This window comes from Ambystoma mexicanum, chromosome 8, assembly GCF_040938575.1.
Source record: "Ambystoma mexicanum isolate Mex_15411 chromosome 8, UKY_AmexF1_1, whole genome shotgun sequence".
Classification (NCBI taxonomy): Eukaryota; Metazoa; Chordata; class Amphibia; order Caudata; family Ambystomatidae; genus Ambystoma; species Ambystoma mexicanum.
Window position 1 is genome coordinate 1312856938 of NC_090929.1, and position 20942 is coordinate 1312877879.

The 20942-nt window shown below is 44.2% G+C and overlaps 1 protein-coding gene across 2 annotated transcripts in view; it reads left to right on the top strand.

Moving 5' to 3' along the window:
• Positions 1-20942, top strand: part of BNIP3 (BCL2 interacting protein 3) — a 409172-nt gene that overhangs the window by 70318 nt on the left and 317912 nt on the right. For both annotated transcript variants that reach the window (XM_069611439.1, XM_069611438.1), the window contains exon 2: positions 1291-1468. In XM_069611439.1, the coding sequence (XP_069467540.1) occupies positions 1291-1468 (178 nt within the window). The remainder of the gene's footprint in view (positions 1-1290; positions 1469-20942) is intronic.

Consider the following 20942-nt stretch of genomic DNA (forward strand, 5'->3'; position numbering starts at 1 on the left):
GTGGTGTAACTGCTTTCCTGCTAAATAAGTATCTTCAGCACTGAGAAGGGCAGATTAAACCCAATCCTGTGCCGTGCCAATCCTGTCCAGTTCTGTCAGGCGGTGACCAGAGCGCCTTGCTGATTGCAGACCCCGTCCACTCCGGTGTGCCCAGCAGCCTGTCCCAGTCCTGTGTGCCCAGCAGAATTCCTGTCCAGAAATCTTGACTGACCAGAATTCCTGACGGTTCTGTTCTCTGTTCAAGTTACCTACTAGAGATGTCCATACTATGGGGTAACCTGGTAACTTTGAGCTACCTACTCAAGTTAGTACTTTTCCAATCCTCACATTCTCTTTTATCATTGTCTATAGCTGTTCAGGCATCACAGTATTTTGTCTCTTGCATCCGTAGTCTCATGTTAACTTGCATGCAACCCTGCAGGATATCGTCTCCTAATGTATACAATTAATAAACAGAGTTTCTCTATATTGGTGTCCATGCTGAAAGAGAATCCATAACCACTATTTGAAAAAGACACACGGAAGAACACTACACAGTTTTAAGATGCACACAGAGAATAAGCTATTAATTAATACACATGATGTTCCCACATCACCTCTCCCTTGTAACAGATCATTGTTATCACCCTTGTTCCTTCTCACCTTTCCAGTTTATTTTCTTGTTATCAGCTGTCATGTATGTCCACTTCTTCTGCGTACCAGACCCCCATGACTTACATCCATGTAGCCACCCCCCTTAAACTTGCAATTATTGCCCTTCCCAAATTTCTAGCACTCGGCATCGCCTCTGGCAGTTACTCTGTGAAGGGCTATTATCTCATGATCGTTACCTCTCCCTTACTCTGCTCCCTCACACTATAAGCCAGTTTTACGTTCATTTCACATATGTGCAGACTTCCCAAATATCTTTTCTTGCATGCCAACATCACATCATACAGCACAATCTTGCCTTTGACTGTTCCGGGTGGACCTACTTAAACCAATGAATTTGTATACATTACAATCATTCTTTTAGATGAAACTTACCCTATCCTCAAATAACTTAAAACCAGAAGCATATTGACATGTCAACCTTGCGACGTCTGTAAATGGATGGAAATTATGTCAGGCAAAGAAACACTGATCATTCAGCATATTAGTTTAACTCTTAATTGCGAATTAACTGTTAGGCTTTGTATACTTGTATACCTCATACTATGTTTAGTGGTTAACACATATGCAGTGTTTATAAGTGAATTGAATTGATTTATTGAATTATGAATGTTTAATCATTCCGAATGTGCTCAACAGGTTCTTGGGTGGAACTCCACTACAGCAGCAATGGTAACAATGGGATGGAACAAAATATTGGCCAAGAGCAGGTTCCAGCTTCCATTTCCATTTATAATGGCGATATGGAAAAAATACTTTTAGACGCTCAGCATGAATCAGGAAGAAGTAGCTCCCGAGAGAGTTCCCATTGCGACAGGTATATAAAACAAATAATTTCATTTTCAAGTTTATAATGGTATGTTAAAGACTGTGTCATGTACCCTCTTCATTCTCTGACACTGTTTCCGTTTTCACATTTTACTTATAGTGCATATGAGACCATCCACCCAATCCTTCTGCCTGATCACACTGTGAGCAGTACAACTGATCATGAGAAGGACCAGTTAAAAAATATTACTCAACAACAAATTCATTTGAGATAATGTGTTGTGTGTATATGGATGTACCGAAAGGTAATTTAAGTGCTTAAAATGGGGAATTGGAAAATTGCAAAAAAGGACTCCATGATGTAATCAGTGTATATACACAGAATAGCAAAATCAACTTTTAGAAACAATATCTATAAATAGTTCATTCATTTTCATAAATTGATTAGCAGATCTTGCTCATTAACATTTTCTTGATTAGTAAACAAACCCATTTAATTAGCAATGGTATACTAATATTTTTAATGTCACCAGAGGTTTTTTGTACCCAAGACATAAACCAAGCAACAATACTGCATTTCTGTGTACTGCTGAAATAAGACATTAGTGAAAAAGAGTCAGGTCTTGCAAATTATTTAAAATCCCGCAAGACATACAGGTCTAGTAACTGAGTTTCCCTACTCAACCTAAGAGAAATGTGCTCGACCCTTGGGAACAGATGACAAAAAATGTGAATGCACGTTGTGTAAAATTGGTCCAGTCATCAAAAACCCACTTTATGTTTGGCACACTGCTGCCTCCCATAGGTCAGCCAAACACAGTGAAAGTTGTATTTGACATTTACTGCAAACAAAGAAAAGATTAAATCAAAGTTTCAAATGTCCCCTGCAAATGGTACTTGTCCTTCATAAAATCTATTCGACTATGCGAGTGGACAAGTTGACTCTGCGTGCCCTGGATGAGTGTCTGTAAAAGGTTAGCTCCATGAATGGACACAAATAGTTACAATAAAAGGGCTCTGAAAACAGTTTGTCCGCCTCTCATGTTTGTGCTATTATACAAGGCAATCATAATCGTAGAGCAAAGTGAGCTGTGGAGGTTAAATAAGGTGGATAATATTGCAGTAGATCTGTACATGTACAGACTTGATGGGACTATTGATCACTACTTTGTGTACATATCCATTTAGTTTTGTGTATTCATTATGTAAGAGGAAGGAAAGCAAGTGAACAAGCAGATTGGATGGTGTAGCAGGCCGAGAACTGGACAAACTAGGTGGAAAATTGTAGTTTGTGGCCATCTCACTTTCAGGGTAGTTGATATAAAGCAACAGGGTGATAAGATAGAATCTACAGGAGTATGGGTTCAGCCCATGGGCTGAGCAGCAGTTGCAGATTTATGCAACCAGTAGGTCACTGAACTAGGTTTGCCATCAAAGTATGTGACTGTAATCATGTACATTTTCAAAAGTGTTCACTCATCTGTATGATATATCTTCCCCAATAAAATGAAATCTAGCTGGCACTGAGATTTAGATATACTAACCTAAACTCTACTGTAAAGCATGGAGATACTGCAGTGTTTTACAGTAGCAATACTGCAATTATGCCTCATGTAAGGAATGGAATTGCATGACTGTCTTTTAACACTTACTTTTCTTTGCCAGACAGGATATAATTGGCTTAATAAAATAGTCATCTCGATTACTTCTGACTTGCAATTATTTGAAGAAAAAAAAATCTTGACTAGCACTCCCACACAGGCTTTTGGTGTTAATACAGTTTTTCTGAAGCCCAACAAAGGGCTTAGTAAAACCATTCAACTGAGGCAGTACAAGTCTCCACTCTTGGTATAAGGCTGTAATACCTGAGTTCAGGGTAGCGTAGTCAGAGCAGCCAGACCTATCTTAGAAGGGAGAGAGGGCTGTAGAATCAGTACAAAGAATGTGTATTATACATATGGTCCAAAGAAACACTGACACACTATGTATTGTAAAAATAAAGGGCGTATTTTATATACAAACAGATCAAGAGACTTTTGGGTAAGTAACGACTATCATAAAGCATATAAACACATTATAAAAACACAACACTATGCTTTAAATACACAAATCAAAGCACAGACCTTATTTAGAACACCTAACAGTATTTGTAGGGGGGTAATACCATAGATTATTTTCTGATTACTTTCAGTAATACAAGGGTAGTAGACCCTGTCAGTTATACCCTGAAGCTCAGTAAGAAATCACTTAGTAAATCAACTGGACAATATACTTTATGTGAATAATGGAACACATATTCTAGGTACAGTAAAACCTATAACTTCTTTTTTGATAACTCAGTTATACTAGGTGAGTAAAACCTAAGGATGTATTATTCTATTACAGGTGCTTTTGAGATCAGTAAAACAGATTGTGATAAGCAATAATCTCTTTTAGGTTGGCAAACGGATACCTCAAAGTAAGTAAAACCTATGCACTTTTTAAAGGAGCTATCAGCGACTTATAGGCAGGTATAAAACTCAGACTGTTTTTGTGTCTGTCTAAAACAGACCAGTGAAAGCAAAACCCAGTGGGCCTCATTATAAGTGTGCCGGTCCGGTAACAACGGTGCTGGTAAACCTACCTACACTGTTGTTACCGGACCGGCACACTACAAGTGTGTGGGCGGATGCCGTCCCGCTCACCAGGGTCAGACCTGGCGGGCAGAATACCACCCACCCGCAGAGTTTCACGGAAGCACCGGCTCCGTTATTTTATAACATGCCGGTGCTTCTGTGGTACCCATTCCCATTGAGTCTTATGGGACTCAAATGGGAATGGGGAATTACATTTTCTGGCGCCTGACTTCACTGAGGGCTGTGGCTGTAATGCCTCGGTGTTTCCGGCAAGTCAGGTGCTGGAAAATGTTGCAGTTCCGGCAGCAACCTGGCGGTTCTACCGACACGGTTGCCGCCAGATTTCTAATGAGGCTCAGTGCTACACTTTAGGAATTACTCAAGGTTATTCTAGGTAGGTCAAACCTAATGCAGACTTATTCTTGACAGGCTAACAGAAGTCAGGGGAGGCAAGACCCAGTTGGGAAACTTATACACCTATTCTCTGAAAGAAATAGTTAGTGAAGCCAACAGCATTACTTTTGTGAAAGAGGCACTGCCAATTTACAGGTGAGTAAAATAACCTTATATCTACTTTCTATTAGAATGGCAAAACAGTTTCTAAGTAAAGAAAGATGTTACATATATTTTTCAGAATGGCAGAACATTACTAAAGTAAGTAAAATAACCCTACATATACTTTTCACAATGGCAGAACGTTTCTAAGGTAAGTAATGACTTTTGTAACTATTCACTCTCAGAGTTACCAACCAACTTCTTTTGCAATTAAGTCACTTTTAAACACATATTTTCTTTTCTAGGCAACAGGCCTAAACCTTAGAAGGCTTTCCCTTATTCTTGGGGCATGGGTGTTCTCAGTGGCAGAAAGGGGATCACTAGGGTCTAGTGTCCAATAGGCAGGACAGGATAGGTTCTTAAGTAGCAAAAGTCAGAGTTCGTAAGGAAGACTCTTAGAACAAGTGAGTACTGTACTTTTAGAGTTAGTTGAGGGTCTAGGGACTTCATAGAAGACACACTAGGAGGATTCCAGCAGAGACCTGGGTGCAATGGATGAGAGGACTCCCTATCACAGAAAACACCCCAAAACTACACAGGAATCACAAGACTTAAGGTAAGTAAATACACAAGCCAGCGCAGAAGAAGATTTTGCAGCAGGAGGACTTCAGGATCTGTAGTCAAAAACCTGGTTGTTGAATTCCTTCATCAAGAAGACAGAAGACTGGACATTGGAAGGACTTTTGCAGCAAGGATCACAGGGAAACCTCTGGGTAAGGTTTTCCTCACTGCTGGATGTGGCTCTGTGGATTTGCCGCCTTCCTCAGGAACACAGAAGAAGACAGAATATCGCTGGTCAGATTCTCGTACTTTGCAAGGTCCAGCACTCTGTTGAGGGGACTTTCCTGACTGGAATCGTGCCTCTGGAGATCCAACAGGATGCTCACGAAGTTTCAGCGAGATTCGGAATTCAGAAGACTGTGCACTGCATAATGGCTCGAGATCCCAGGGTAGTGGGGTATTGAAGCCCCGGAAGGTTGCAGAATGGCATAGGATAGCTAAAACGCAGGCCTTCTTGAGTCTAGTGGGTCTCATCAGATTCTGGCTCAAGGTCGTCATTCCCGAATCCTCAGGTCGATTGGAAGGAAGGGCTACAACAGGCTCTGTTTACATAGCAGGCTCTCCGTTCGCTGGAAATCATTTCAGCCGCAAATTCTTCCTCTTCGGTTTTGGTTCCAGTGGTCGACTACCTCTCCAGCTTCCAGGATCTGACTTTTATGCTGGAACCCAGACAATCAAACAGCCATGCAACATTCAAACTTGGGGGGTTGGCAGTCCTTTTAGGATAGCCAGCTGACCAGTTTGTACTGGGTTCTCACAGGCAGGCTGGAAGACAAAGGGCTGCAGAGTTTTGGACTCCTCCCTCATTCCTGCCTTCACAGACACTCTGGAGCCTGGGCAGGGAGTTCACAGGACCCCCGCCGCTGATACAAATCACACAAAGAAATTTCCCACCCTGGAGGTCAGGGGAAGGAGCAAGAAAGGACTAGGAACACTCAAATGGCAAAAAAAGAAGACGGGGGGCCATTCTGGTAAAATGGATACCCATGGGTGCCTTTACCGCAGCTGTGAAAACAGCACGTGGTAAAGGTGCACCTAATTTGGAAAAAAGTGTCACTGCCACCAGCCATTAAAGTAAGTTTGTATTTGTCCCTGTAACACAATTGTTACAGTGTTAGTGTGAAAGCGGATACATTGTATCACCCCAGCACTCCACATAAAGTTGGGTGTGCTGGGTTCACCTAATAAAATGTAAAAGGGATCCAAAGATCCTTTCTAACCTTGGGAACTGTAGTTCTCACAAGGTTAGCCAGAGAAAGTTAAAAGGGGAGACCCTAATGCAACCCAGCAACAATAGCCACTTCTTGCCAAAATGTTGTCAAAGAGGATGACTTTTAAACAGCACTATGGAGAGTCTTAAAAACGACACCCATAAAAAGAGTAAACAACTCTGTGAGTTTGGAAAATATTCCTACTCGCAGAGGTATAGGGAAAAATTATCTACCAGTCCAGCAAAAAGTTCTGGGGTTGACACACGTCAGGAAGATTTAATATTGATATGAAAATGTTACCCAACAGTTGGAAAGTAAGAAAGGAGGAGGTGATTACTCCAGTGAACAGAGGAAAAAGGGGTGTAGAGGACTGAGGGCAAGAGAGGAATGCAGGGCAAACTATGCTTTCATTGAACAGGGTAACTTAAATAGCTATTTTTGCTACACAAGTGTCAATTTAATTAGCAAACCTACATAATTGCATAACAAATTGCTACACAACACTGCTTATTTTATGCCTTCAATGCATATTTAGCAGAGATGTGGTCAAACAATCTCTTCTGTAGGGTACAACGGCCATATTTCATGTGTATCACTGATTCAACAACAACCTTAGAAACAGGTTTGTCATTAAGAGTCACCATGAATGCAACATGTTTTATTAGTTTATTTGTCAAATTCAAACACAAAAACATTCAAATATCATAATTAGATTGCTGAAAATGAGGTAAAACTAAAAAATAACGCTATGCCTAATGTCAATGATGTCATTTCGAGGTGGGTATTATGTGAGGCTGATTTACTAGCAAAGAGCTGGTCAGTACTATCCAGTGCTATTTGGTGGTCTATCGAAGTGTAGAGCGCTTTTATTTCTAATGTTACAAGGAGGAAATCTGGTTACCATTTGATTTGTTCCAATATTTGCAGTGTATGCATTGAGTCCCTTAGGTAGGTAAACCAAAGATGAGATAAACCAGACAAGATACAAAGGGAAGAGAAATCAGTCAGATTTGTAATTAGGTATAACTCAGATAGTTACAAAATACAGACAATTCTAAAACAAACACTGGTCATTACTGCTCATGGACCAGGATATTAAACCCTACCCAACTCTATCATTCAGGAGAGCACCAACATGCAGTACTTGCTCCATGTGTGGATATCCTGAGAAAACGCGAATTACTAAATTCAAAAACTGTAATGATTTAATCATTAATGAACATATCAACTGCCAAACAACATATGTAGTGTATGCCATCATTTGCACCTGTGAATAAGTCTGTATAGGTAGCACTACAAGAGAGCTCCGGACCATAATCAGAGAACATCCAAACACCACACGTTCACAAGACCCGAAGCTCCCACTGGCGACCCACCAACTTGATAACAAGAAGAACATCCGTCCAAACTGCAGTGGGTGGCATCAGGAGCAGGACTCAGGGAACAAGAACTCAGGCAGCAGGAAGTCCAAATGATCTGTCGATTCAGATGTGTAACCAATGGTCTGAACACAGATCACAAATTCAATGTTTTCCCATAAATCAATTTCTGATGCTTGTTAATATGCTTAGAATCACATGCTGTGCATATGGTCCATCATCCAGTGGTAACCGCTGAGTATTTCATCTTGTCTTTCGGGGACCAAAAGGGGACGTCGGCATAGGCGTGTCTGTAACACTTTCCCTATCGTGATGTGTAGTGTACCCTAAATTCCTCACGCGCCGAGGTCCCTCAGATTGTTTTTTTCCAACCAGATAACTGGTCACCCTATAGCGACTTTGTCGGTTAATCCCTTATAAATCACTTCGACAGCGATTAAGAACTTCGACGAAGACTGCGGGAAGTGTCTACGGCAGTGGATTTCGGCGCCTAAGATCCAGCGGCTGAGGCATCCATGTGGCCGGGCCCTCTGGACAGCCTACACAGTAGGGGGAGTGGGGTCGGGGTGGCCATATCTTTCGTTATGTCTTTCCTCTTTCCCCCGCTTTGCAATCTAGGTCTGGTCATCTTTGTTTACCTTTCGCTATGGAAAGGACTCCATTTAGGTTCTGCCCTAAGTATAGGGTCAGATAAAGATGAGACAAGGAAAGACGAGCACAGAATGTGTAATTCTTGTCTCACCTTAGATCACGACGAGAAGCGTTGTGCAGCTTGTAAGCTCCTTCGGCCTAAGACCCTTAAGGAGCGCTGTGTAAAGCGGTGGGCCGCGTACGGTATGTCGCTGGCTGAACCCTCTTCCCCCACCGCCACACCCGCCGAAAGTGACGGGGGCACCTCCGATGACCAAACATCCGTATCGGATGTCATAGACCTTGAGGCGGACACCTCTAGGTCCGCCTCGCCCCCGTCCCTGACCCCGTCCCTGACCCTTCAAGGCCTGTGGCAAGTCTGGCTTCAGGGACAACACCCGGTGACAGGGGCATACATAACCACAACACACTAAGCACACAACCCCACCACTGGTTTCGACGGTTCCGTCATGAATTGGTGAAAGCTCCAACAGGGCCGTTGACAATTTAGGCGGATTCCTCTGATCGGGTAGGTCAGCAGCCCTCCCTGCATCCGCTGCCCAAAACCTACTACTAGGCCTCCAGACGAAAAATCTACCGCTATGCCCTCCAACGCCGCGATAGGCGGTAAATCTTCTGATAAGCCTTTGAACCTGTTAACTCACGCTGATTCGGCAGCGATTTAAGACAGTATTGCGAGAATTACTTCGGCAATTGGGCTGGTACCTATGCGGTTGAAACGCATGGGCAGGCCGCGGACAAGTCTAAAGACACGCCATGGTGCCCCGATACTCGCAAAGCCTACAAGGACAGTCAGGAGCCTCTGTCCAACACCCTTGGAGACAAATTTCAATGCCAAAGGGAAGAAAACAACATTTTTCCACCTTTAGGCCCTTCTGGTTCCTCCAGAAAATCTGAAGGGTGCATGGATCGTCTTGAAAGGATTGTCTCACTTTCTGAGCATCCTTTTGCTAAGAGATCTCGTGAGGACCCTATTTTAAGATCCGTGATACCCTGGATAGGTCAGGCCTATCTGGCCGGTAGGAGGCTCCCTCAAAGTCCACTGGGGGCACCATGGCGTCGGAGTTCGGCCTAGTACTGGCGAAAATGCAGTCAGGGTTCGCGTCCATCATTGCGAAACTTGACGGAATGGCATACAAGGTCGACCGCATGCAGGAACAAATTGAGAAGATGAGTGGGTGAATATCCGAGAAAGAGCACCGGGTGGGAGTCCTGGAGGATACCAGTGGTGACGTAATACAGCTGATTTGCTCGCTTCAGAAGGAAGTCCCCCTATTAAGGAAAAGAATGAAGATATGGAGGCGAGGTCCCAGAGGAATAATATCCTGGTGGTGGGGCTTCCAGAGTCTCTCCCAAGCAAAACATGGAGATTTTCATGGAAAAATGTGTACAGGAAGTGCTGCCGACACCACCATTGTCATCACAATTCCTGATTGAGAGGTCATATTGTGTGTCACAGGTGACCCCTAGGGTGGGCCAGAGCCTGGCTGATAATACCTTTCGTACTAAACTACAGTGACCGGGACACAATTCTTCGCAGAGCTTGTGAACTTGGTGACTTGAACTATGAAAAAGCCTGACTGTCATTTGTTAGGCAATGTTTGTATGCAGTACCCTCTGGGAACACTACAAACAATTCTGACTACAGGTATAGGAAACCCAACCTTTGGTATAAGCTTGTACTACACAATTTTGGTAGTGTGTTGAGTAGCCAGGCTTATCTCAAGAGGGGTTAATGTGAGCTGCAGGGAAGTTACACAGAGATTCACAGTGACAAGTATTCAAATAAACACTTAAACTCAAGGTTTCTTGAATAAACAATTATTTATTTATCAGTCAGAATAAGCATTCTTCAGAAGGGGGCGATATAATAATAACACACAAATACACATCAATACTGTACACTCTTAGTTTCTAAATTAGTAAAGACCCCTTTGGGATGGCTCACAGACACAACCTACACCCTCAGGTGACTCCAATAGCTAGGGTGCTGGGGACATTCATATCTTACTGTTTGCATTTAGAATACTGTTATAAATTGGTAAAAGGAAAAGGTTATTAGACCAACCAGAGACCACAAATATTCTTAAGCAGGCAAATACTTTTGGATCAGTTCAGTGTTTCAGCTCCTCGTGTCTACCGCAAATAGCACACCGTGGTTCCAGGCTTTTCAAGATGGGCTTTCCTTGCTTTTGGGGTACCACACTATTTTGAGGGGGCTCAGGCTTAGTCAGTCCTGCTTCCTGGGAGTCCGGAGGATCATCCTGAATCTCTAGGCCAGCTTAAAAGCAACGCACGCAATCTGGTGTTCCCCTCTCTGGCTACATAGTTTCCAGCAGCAACTCTGTAGAAATTCAACCAGCTCCGAGAAAGGATGTCCAGGTGGCTTACATTGGAGTTGATTGGTTCCACCAACTCAAGGGGAGAAGTCATCCTTGCAGGGGCTTCTCTGTCGATACGAGTTTCAGCACAGCAACAGGGCTTCCCCGGGCAAACCAACAGTCTAGGAGTTGCAGCAGGTGTCCTCTTCAAGTTCTTCTTCGGTTCTTTCGTCCAGTGGTCGACTCTGCCTTCCAAGCCAAAAGCCTCGCCTTTTATTCAGTTCTCTCCCATTCCAGCCTAGCTGTCAGTCACCCAGCAGGGTGGCTGTCCTTGCTGGACAGTAAGCCAGCCAATCACTACATAGTGCATTTGGGTCTCTTAGGAGACTAAGCACAGGGAGTTTCGGGCACCTCCCTCACTTCCTGCCTACCTCAGACACCCTGGAGCCAGAGGTGGCTTCACTCGTGAATCCTGCCAAAGGCAAAGCAAACAATGGGACCAAACCTGGTTTGGCGCGCAGAGTAAATCTCAAGAAGGACCTTTCCACAAAGAAATGACGAAAAAAGAATACTAGGGCCATTTTGACAAAAATGGCACCCTTTGGTGCTTTACTGTAGCTGCAAACGCAGCCCGCGGTAAATGCACACCACGGTAGTTAAAACGAAACCACTGCCACCAGCCATTCAGTGAGGAAAGGGTAACATAAAATGGTTACATGCGAAGCTAGACAAAGGGGATACTAGGTAACCCCCCCCCACCTTCCAGCACCCTATTGTAAGATAGTGTGTGCTGGGTCTAGAAAGTTACAAATGTAAGTAAAGTCAATTTCACTTTACTGCTCTGGGAAACAGTAGTTTATCCCAGAGAAGGTATTTACACATTGGGGAAATCTAACAGACTTCCCTGTGCCACTGCACTGAAGGTGCTGTGTGACACAATGTAAAAGATGATGCCTATGGAGTTTGTCAGACTTCACAACCAAAAGAAACATAAAGCTCAGAAATCACATCAAAATACATGAGGGAGTGGGAAAAAGGGTCTCACTCTCTCCAGGGTAAAAAAAAAATCAAGTCCTCAAAATCCAGCAAAGTTGCTGGGGGTCTCTAAGGTGGAGGAAATTGGCACATTTCTGAGAATTGGCCCTAACATCATTCTACCCGGATTTCACCCCATCAGTCCAGAAGGTTTGCCTCTCTTTCCTGGCAGCAAAACGCACCTTCCGTGACCGGAGATTACAATATGCTATGCTATATCTGTCCAAACTGCATTTGCAGCATGGAGGCCAAGCTCACTTCTTTACTGATCCTGGAGCAGTGCAGGCTTTCCTAGAGACGCTGTCCACATCTATGGCCCTAATGTGGATGACCACTCTTTCTTTGAGTCATTACTATCCAGATACCTTAAGAACCTGCACATCAACATCGTGTGGGAGGGAGATCTCAATATCACACTCGACCCAGTGAGAGATATATCAGCTGGGAGCACTCGCCAGCAGACTTGAGCAGCGAAAACGGTGCAGAGGTGCATGGTGGAGCTGGAGTTGGGGCATGTATGGAGGTTACTCCGGCCAGAGGGTAGGGAATGTTTGTTCTATTCAACAGTACACAACACCTTCTTGCCTATAGATTATGTCCTAGCGAGCCCGCCTCTTGTACGTAGAACAATCGACTTTATCCTTTTCCCTAAAACACTATCTGACCACTTGCCTGTCCCCTGGTCACTAGACTCCCGAGATTCAAAGCCACAGCCTTATCGGACATAGTATTCAGAGAGTGAAGGGCTCAGGCTTGTCAAGTCATACTTCCAGGAGAACTTGGCATCTGTTTCCAGGAGGCATTCAAGGTGGTCCTGCGAGGGGGGGAGAGAAGGGGGGTGCTCTGTCTCTGGAACTGGGAATGTTGAAGACGATACCCCTGCAACTAACCGAAACAGAGCTGGAAATAAAGAGCCACGAGAGTAGGGTTGAGGAAAGGGAAGATGCTGATTGCTGGGCCGACTTGAGGGACAGATTAGACCACTTTAATAACCTGACCGAACGCGAGGTTAAATATCTTGTGTGTCCGGCATTGGCTCGTCTATATGGGGAGGAGGGCAGCCCGGTTAGACTGTTAGCAGCAATGATCAGACGTGAAAAGGGGGCCATAGATATTGCCGCCGTGAGGACTGAGGGTGGTGACATGGTTGTAAAGTCAGATGCCATACTGGACGCCTTTGCCAATACTATGAACGTCTATATGCATCTATGGGGTCAATATCGGCAGAAGAGCTAGTACGATATGTGAGCGAGGCGTCTCTGCCTGTGTTACAGCAGGAGGCAATTAAAGCACTGGCCGAGCCTATTAGGCGTAACCGTATTTTGCTTGCAATAAGTGCCCTGCCATCTGCCAAAAATCGCCCGGCACGGATGAAATAACGGCTAAATTCTTGGCCCAGAGGTAGTTCAACATCTGCTGTCGATGTGGGAGGAGGGGATGAAGGTGGGTCAGCTCCCCCCAACTATACGAGAGGCTGTGATCACTCTGATCCTGAAACCTGAGAAGGATCCCCTGGACTGTTCCTCATATCGCCCTATCTCCCTACTGAATCTAGATACTAAAATATTTGCTAAGGTATTGGCAGACCGATTGCTCCCGTACGTCTTGTTTGTTTATTACTTGTATTGCGCACCAGACCTTCAGGTATCAGGGCGCATTGCAAAAGGAAACTTACAGCTTAGTTGCACAGTATTCTTGTATCGTCGAGCTTACATATTGGTAACATAACAGTATTAATGTGTCATAGTATAGTACAGAAGAGATTACATAAGGCTGGAGTGTCAAAATAACATGCAATTACGATTACAAGTTGGTTACAAAGTAAAAGAGATCATATACACATATACAGAATTGGTTCATGATTAATCACACATGGGGGGAATCAAGGCAAGGCATTATTTATCTGAATCCTTGAGCCATGCTATCATATTCTGGCGGAATTTAGAATATGTTTCATCCTCTCTGAGAAGTGGAGGTAATGAATTCCAGAGTGAGGCAGCTTTGACCTGAAAGCAAAGTCCCCCTACTCTGGAAAGTTTGAATCTTGGGGCTAGAAGGCTATTAGTACTGGATGATCTAGTGTGTCTGATGGGGATCGTTTTGGAGAATCTCTCTGCGGGATAGCAGGGTGCGGCATTATTTAAACATTTGAAGGTCAGTGCGGCAACTTTTCGCTGGATTTTTTTCATGAGTAGAGAGCCAGTTATTTAGTTTTCTAGTTTCAGATATGTGTTCTCTTCTGGAAATTCCAAGAGCTGCTCTCAAGGCGTTATTCTGTAGCAACTGGATTCTTTTGATAGTTGCTTTGTTTGCTCCAATGTGAAAAGCGTTACATTAATCCAGTTTCGACAGGATGAGCGCTCTTGCCAAGGTGATACAGCTGTAGTTGGAAAGGAAGGGTTTAACTACTCTAATTAATTTGCAAGTATCTGCGGTAGAGGATGCCATCACATTGACTTTCTTATTGAATGAGAGGGTAGAGTCCAGGTGGACCCCCAAGGTTTTCACCTCGTTGGCAGTAGTGACAAGGTTGTTATCTATGTTGAAAGATGAGTATCTATTTCCCAGTTTCTTAAGGGTGGAGGTGGTGCCCAAGATGATAATCTCTGTCTTGTCATCATTCAGGCATAGTCCAAGAGTGGCCATCCAGGCCTAAATAATGAGATATACACTGTTCATCAAGGCCAAATCCTTTTCATAATCCCCAGTAAGTGGTAGGAGAATCTGTGTATCATCTGCATAGTTGGTGTAGGTGATACCAAGATGGTCCAGGTCATCGAAAAGGGGCTTCGTGAAAATGTTGTATAATGTGGGAGAAACATATGAGCCTTGGGGCACTCCACAAGTGATGGGGATGAGATAAGCAGCAGCTGTAGGGGAAAAGACTCTCATAGTCCTATTATTGAGAAAGGATTGGATCCACACCACAGCTTCGTCAGAGAAATGGGCAGCCGAGACCAGGTGACTACAGAGGACCTTGTGGTCCACAAGGTCGAAAGCCGCTGATAGGTCCAATAGGAGGAGTAGTGCTGGCTTTCCCAGGTCCCTGAGCTTGTCAATTTGGGCCTTTAGGTCAATTAAGGCTATTTCCGTCCCGCGCTGAGGGCGAAAGCCAGACTGACGAGCTCCTAGCAAATGGTGTGTCTCCAGGTAGTTTTGTATTTGTGAGTATGCCATGTTGTCTATAATTTTTAGAAGGAATGGCACTGTAGTGATTGGGCGGTAATTAGTGGATATAGCGAATGATGCATTAATAAGTTTGGTGATAAAGGGGGCTAAGTTTCTGGCTGCATCCTTTTTTAAATTGGGCTGGGCATTGGTCTGCCTTGCAGTTCGAAGGTTTGAGTGATAAAATAGTTTTTCCAGTCTCAATGATAGAGACTTTGTAGAACTTGAATCGCATATGGTATGGAGATTTTTTGTAGGTTGAGGTGGAAGAGGAGTTGCTATCGGAAGCGATAGAATTAAGAGATGGTTTTTTTCTTGGCAATTTTGACTTGTAGAGTCGAGACTTTATTGGCCAATGTTTGTTGTATGTTGGTACACCAAGAATTGTCTTTTACACAGTTGGCAGGTACAGGAGTGGGGGTTTCTAATTCCTTAAGGATGATGAAAAGTTCTTTTGTGCTAGGCTTTGCTTGGGAAATTCTGGTATTATAAGTATCCCGTTTAGCCTGTATTATTTCATTTTTGTAGAGGGCAGTTATGTTTCGAGATTAGTTTTATTTTCACCACGATACCTCGACTTGTCTTTTTTTAGTACGTAAAGTTTTTAAATGTGGTGTAAACCACGAGTTGAGGTGGGCTTTGAGCTTACCTTGTCTCAATTTCAAAGGCGCGATTAAGTCGAGGGATGTCGACATCATTTTATTGTACTCGTTCACCAAGGATTCTGGGGCCAGGGTGTCTGGCAGAGAGTTAAGTTTAGGGAGAATAAGAGGAGTAATGTTCTTTTTATTTCTTGTGGGAATGGGCGGTGTCATTTCAGTATGAGTAGGTGTCAGTCTTTTGGTCACTAGAGAGAATGCCACCAGGTAATGGCCGGTCCAAATCTGATGGGAAATTGACAGGATAGAGGCGTTGCAGTTATAATCTGCCATGCAGTCCAGTATCCTACCTTTATTGTGGGTAGAATGAAGTACTCTTTGGGTGAAGCCAAGTTCAGTCAGAATATTAGCCGTGCTGGTAGCATGGATGTCTTTGGGATTGTTAAAGCCTAAATTGAGGTCCCCTAGTAAAATGGCTTGGGAGGAACTTTTTAGATTGTTCAACAAGATGTTAGTTAGATCTTCCTCAAAGGTACCCATAGGGCCTGGAGGTCGGTAGAGCAGATGGGTGGTGAGAGTCTGAGAATTAGTAAAGCGCAATTTAGCTGGGAGGCTTTCACAAGATGTGATGTCAGAGGAGGGAGCTAGCCTAATAGAGAGGTTTGCTTTAGCAATGAGGGCTTTGCCACCTCCGCGTGCTTCATTTCTGTCAGATCTAAGAATAGTGTAACCATTTGGTATGACTAACATAAGCACAGGACCTGCTGCATTGTGTTACCAAGAAGCTGAGATAGCCATAAAATCAAGGTTGTCATTTTGAATAAGGTCGGCTATCTCCGTAGCATGTGCTACCATCGATCTGGCATTAATTAGGGCAGCCTTGAGGTCGGAATTAGTCGGTGATGAGGTGTTAGGAACTTCTGGTGAGGTAATCTTAGTCTTAGAAGTTACCGATTCTTTGAGAGGGCTGTATGGTCTTATAGTCCTAATGTTAGCTATTTTATTAGGTGGCGTAATCTTTCTGTCATTAGTAGAGGGGAGTGTTCTGGCTAGCGTTTCGAATAGTTTGGTTAGTCTATAGCGCAGTTTTAAGTTTCTGTCAGTCGTGTTTTATGGTTGTGTGATATAAAAGGAAGGCTGGTGGAGTCTTGCCCCATTATTAATGTAGGTGGGTGGTTGGCTGTATGTCTGGGTAAACTGGGTCATTGTTGTCATGTGAACTGGGCAGTGGCAAGACGAGCAGGACTCTGCAAGTCTTATATGTACATGCTCGAACAGTAAATAATGTTACAGAAAGTAGAAGGAGCTTTACATCATACATTTTGTAGTGGCACAGTAGTAAAATAAGGCTTATAGTACAATGTCAAATGCTGGTAGACACTTTGCTACTATACAAGGGGATACACAGCAATTGTATGCAGTAGTTTAAACAATAAGGGGCTATACATGAGTTGACTGAATAAATGCTTAACTAACAAGTAAGCTAATTAAGAATGAGGGAGATACATTAGAGTAGGCTGGGCCCAGTACACGAGAGAAGTGGAGGTAGGATATATTGATTAGATCGCATCACATTAGCCCATCCTATAACATGAGAACGGTGTAATGGAAATAGACTGGCACTGTATGAACAACAGATCATAGGAGTATGCTAATTTAAATTAAGCAACAAGTCATGAAAGTTGGCAGGACAGTTGAGCAAGGCAATATGCGTATAAATTGTACAGGTTACGACAGCAAATTGAAGTTAAAAGTATGTCTAGATAAATAAGTCTCGCTAGGAGTTAGGAATGGACTAGGGGATCGGTGAGGGGCTGATGTGAAGAAATGTTTTTCTGTGAGCTGTGCAGGGTATTTACCCATGCAATGTAAAGCTGTGGCCGGCGAGTAGGTAAGGTAGGGGTGGTCAGTTCGTGGGCAGCATTATGTCCTTGTAGAAGCAATAGTTCGGATAGACCACGTCTATATTTCAGGTGGCGGTAAGCATGGTGGCTCAGGTCTGTGCGCAGGTAACAGTGGGACTCTGACAAATACTCTGTAGATCATGCTATGAAAGCATTTACCTTAGTTTGGATATAAGATGAAGGGGCAGCATACCTGGCCTCCAGGCTCCATAGGCGCTGACAGGTGCAGACAGAAGTTTGCCTTATGGTGGCCGTCCTTAGGGGTGCGCCGGCTCTCGCATTCCGGTTGTGAGCAGCCTATGATATTAGCGCAGTTCAGCCAATCGCTGGTGATCACGGTCGCTTGGTAGCAAAGGACGCTCATGGACAGGCCGTCATCTTAGGTCGGGCCATCCTCGTGGCTGTGAGGAGATCTACAGCTGCGGATAGTGTCGGATACTGCACAAATTCAACCATTGTCCATGCGGACCAGTCATGCTTCATCTTGGAGAGATCGAACTCACTGAACCTGCACAGGCATTCGCAAACCTGGCTCAGATCGACCCCAAAGTGCAGGCAATGGCAGCGCTTCCTGACATGGAGAAAGCATTTGACTCAGTCGAGTGGAGCTACCTGTTTCAGGTACTATGACAGGTGGGCATCCCGGAGTACTACCTGATGGCGGTGCAGCTGCTGTACGCTGGATCGAACGTTCGAATAGGGCTAGCTGGCAAGCGATCCAGGGCCTGTTGCCTGGGTTGCGGAACCAGCCAGGGCTGTCCGCTCTCGCCACTGCTCTTTGCGATCGCGATTGAGCAACTGGCAGCCCGGCTATGTATATTTCGGGGGCTAGGGAATTGGTATCGCTGTATGGAGACGATGCAATCCTATACTTAATGACCCTGTGACTAACCTGCAACCGATGTCGCAGGAGATAGCGGAGGTCGCTCGGCCTCAGAATAAACTGGTCAAAGTCGATCCTATTCCCATTAAATGAGTCTACAGTTAAGCCCCCCCCCCCCCCCTCGATACTGAATTTTACAGATGGGAGCAAAAGTCAGTGACATACCTAGGGGTGCGGGTAAGTAGAGATGCCCTAACATTATTGGTGGATAACAACATAAGGTATTGTGTAGAGGGGTGGTGTAGACTCCCCCCTCTCACTGCTGGATCGGATAGCGATCGACAAAATGGTGGTGGTCCCCCAAACTGCTTTACAATTTTTAAAACATCCCTGTGTGGCCAGGAGTTAGTTAATTCGTTGAGTTAAAGGCCCAGTTGGTTAAATTAGCATGGCACCCATGGGCCCCTCGAGTTAGTTGGGATACTCTGGTTTTCCCCTGGGAACGTGGTGGTTTTGGTGCACCAGATGTGGAGTTATATGTCCTTGCAACACAACTATGGTGCTTGGTGCGACCTTTCAAACTGCAAGGGTTCCTTGTATCAAGGAGAATGTCGGATAAATCCAAATTCGACCCAGTGGCGTGGCCAGTACATGCATTGAACAGGGTCTTGAAGCAGGTGCGGGTCGATATCCCCTTTGACCCGGCCTTCAAATATGGCATATTGAGTGCTTACCACCAACATGTGTTGAAGCCGTAGGAGTGGCGAGGAGTGGGGATGGAGCGCATGGCTGATTTATACCCTGGTGGAACATTTGTATCACAGGAGCAATTTTCTGCAAAGATGGGCATGGAGTTACAACTCAGACTGCAGTACTTCAGAATCCGGGCCGCCTTTAGAGAGTGGGCCCTGTCATTCCCTAATATGCCACCTGCACTCCCGATGCTGAAATACCTATTGGGCTCCCCGTCTACGAGGCGGGTGGTTTCTGCATTGTATGGGCTAATCCAACACGACTCCCCCGCGAGACCCTCAAGTGTATACGTCGGTGGAAGAAGGATGCTGGGGTTCCCTTCACAGCTAAACAATGGGCAATGCTCTGCGAATGCACGCATTCAATACACGTTTACAATTGATTCAATTCAAAACCCTACACAGAGCGTACCTAGCCCCTGCTCGCCTCGATCTGTTTAATCGCACCAGGGCGGGCGTCTGTCCGAGATGTGATATGTAATCAGCTGACTTTATTCATATGTTGTGGATGTGCCCTAACCTGCAGGATTTCTGGGAAGGGGTGGTGGAGGCAGTCTCCAACAGGCTGAGGCTTGAAGTACCCTGGAAATTATTGTGTTGTATTTTTGGCTGGCTCCCTAGGATTCCAAAACAAAACTGAAAGCTGCTCACAACATGTATGATGTTGCAAGGAGATGTATTTTGATGAGATGGACTGGCTCAACCCCTCCCGGAATACGGACATGGCTCAAGTATTTGAATTGGTTTAGTCACACCGATAAAGAATATGGTTTTCTGTGCAGTCAGCAGAACAGGCCTTAGAACATTTGGGGTCTGTTTGCGTCCTACCTACTGACTCAATGGCCAGAGTTGGAATCTGGGGAGCCATCATCTGCACCGTAGGCAATAGATGTGTATCCAAGCCTAGCTGAAGTATAAACCATCACGCCAACTTGTGACCTATGAATAAGCCCTGCCTCGCATATTATGCAATATCAGGGGAATCCTGCTGCTTATTTGTTGGTACTTTTCCTATACCGAGCTTCTGTTGCTGAACCTCATTACAATAATGTATTTTTGAATGTCTTGAGACGTAAATCAATCAATAAAGAACGTTTTTAAAAAAAATAATCATGTTCACTATTATCACTTGCATTTTGCATATACAAACAAATGTATTATAATCATGTTCACCTTTATCTTTTTCACTATGTATCATGTACTCACCAATACACCTATCTGTATATAAACCAGCCTTGATAAGGACCCTAAGGGGTCGAAACACCTGTCGGCTGACCACTTTTGATACATAATAAACCCCACTGTATTAACCAAGTGTGTAGCTATCGACTCTACAAAGCGCAAGGTATCCAGGTACAAACAAATTGCAATCCAAATGAGAGGTGGGGGCAGCACTTCTACAAACCGGTGACCATGCAGCTCATAAATCTGGAACATGTAAACAATTAAAACTAACTAGAGCGAAGCACATCTGGAGTCTATGATCTAGAGCCCAAACATTCTCAAATGATTGTTCTAGTTAGCCATAAAGAGGCAACAGCAGGCAGATGCTGTGATGACAAAAGCATATGATTGCAGTGTCTGAAAAATGCCTATCCAATAACTTTGTAAAAGTCCAAACCTGTAGGTTTAGCAAATTATTGTTTTTTCTTGTTCGCTGGATACCGTTTTTAAATTAACATAAGCTCAGCAGGACATCCCTCGAAAACTGGCTTCTCCAAACATAGGCAACACAAGACCTAATGATTTTCTTGTCAATTTTGATGAAAAATTCATGTCCTCCATTCTCTTTTGTTCCGGCTTCTTTTCCCTATGGAGGACCCATCCAAAATTGCATGTAGTATTTGATCCCATTTGACCAGTTCTTTGTCTCCTACTGTTGTTTGCAACACAGATGCACCAAAGGGCAATAGCTGAAGCATGTTGTAATAACAACTTGACTGTCTGTA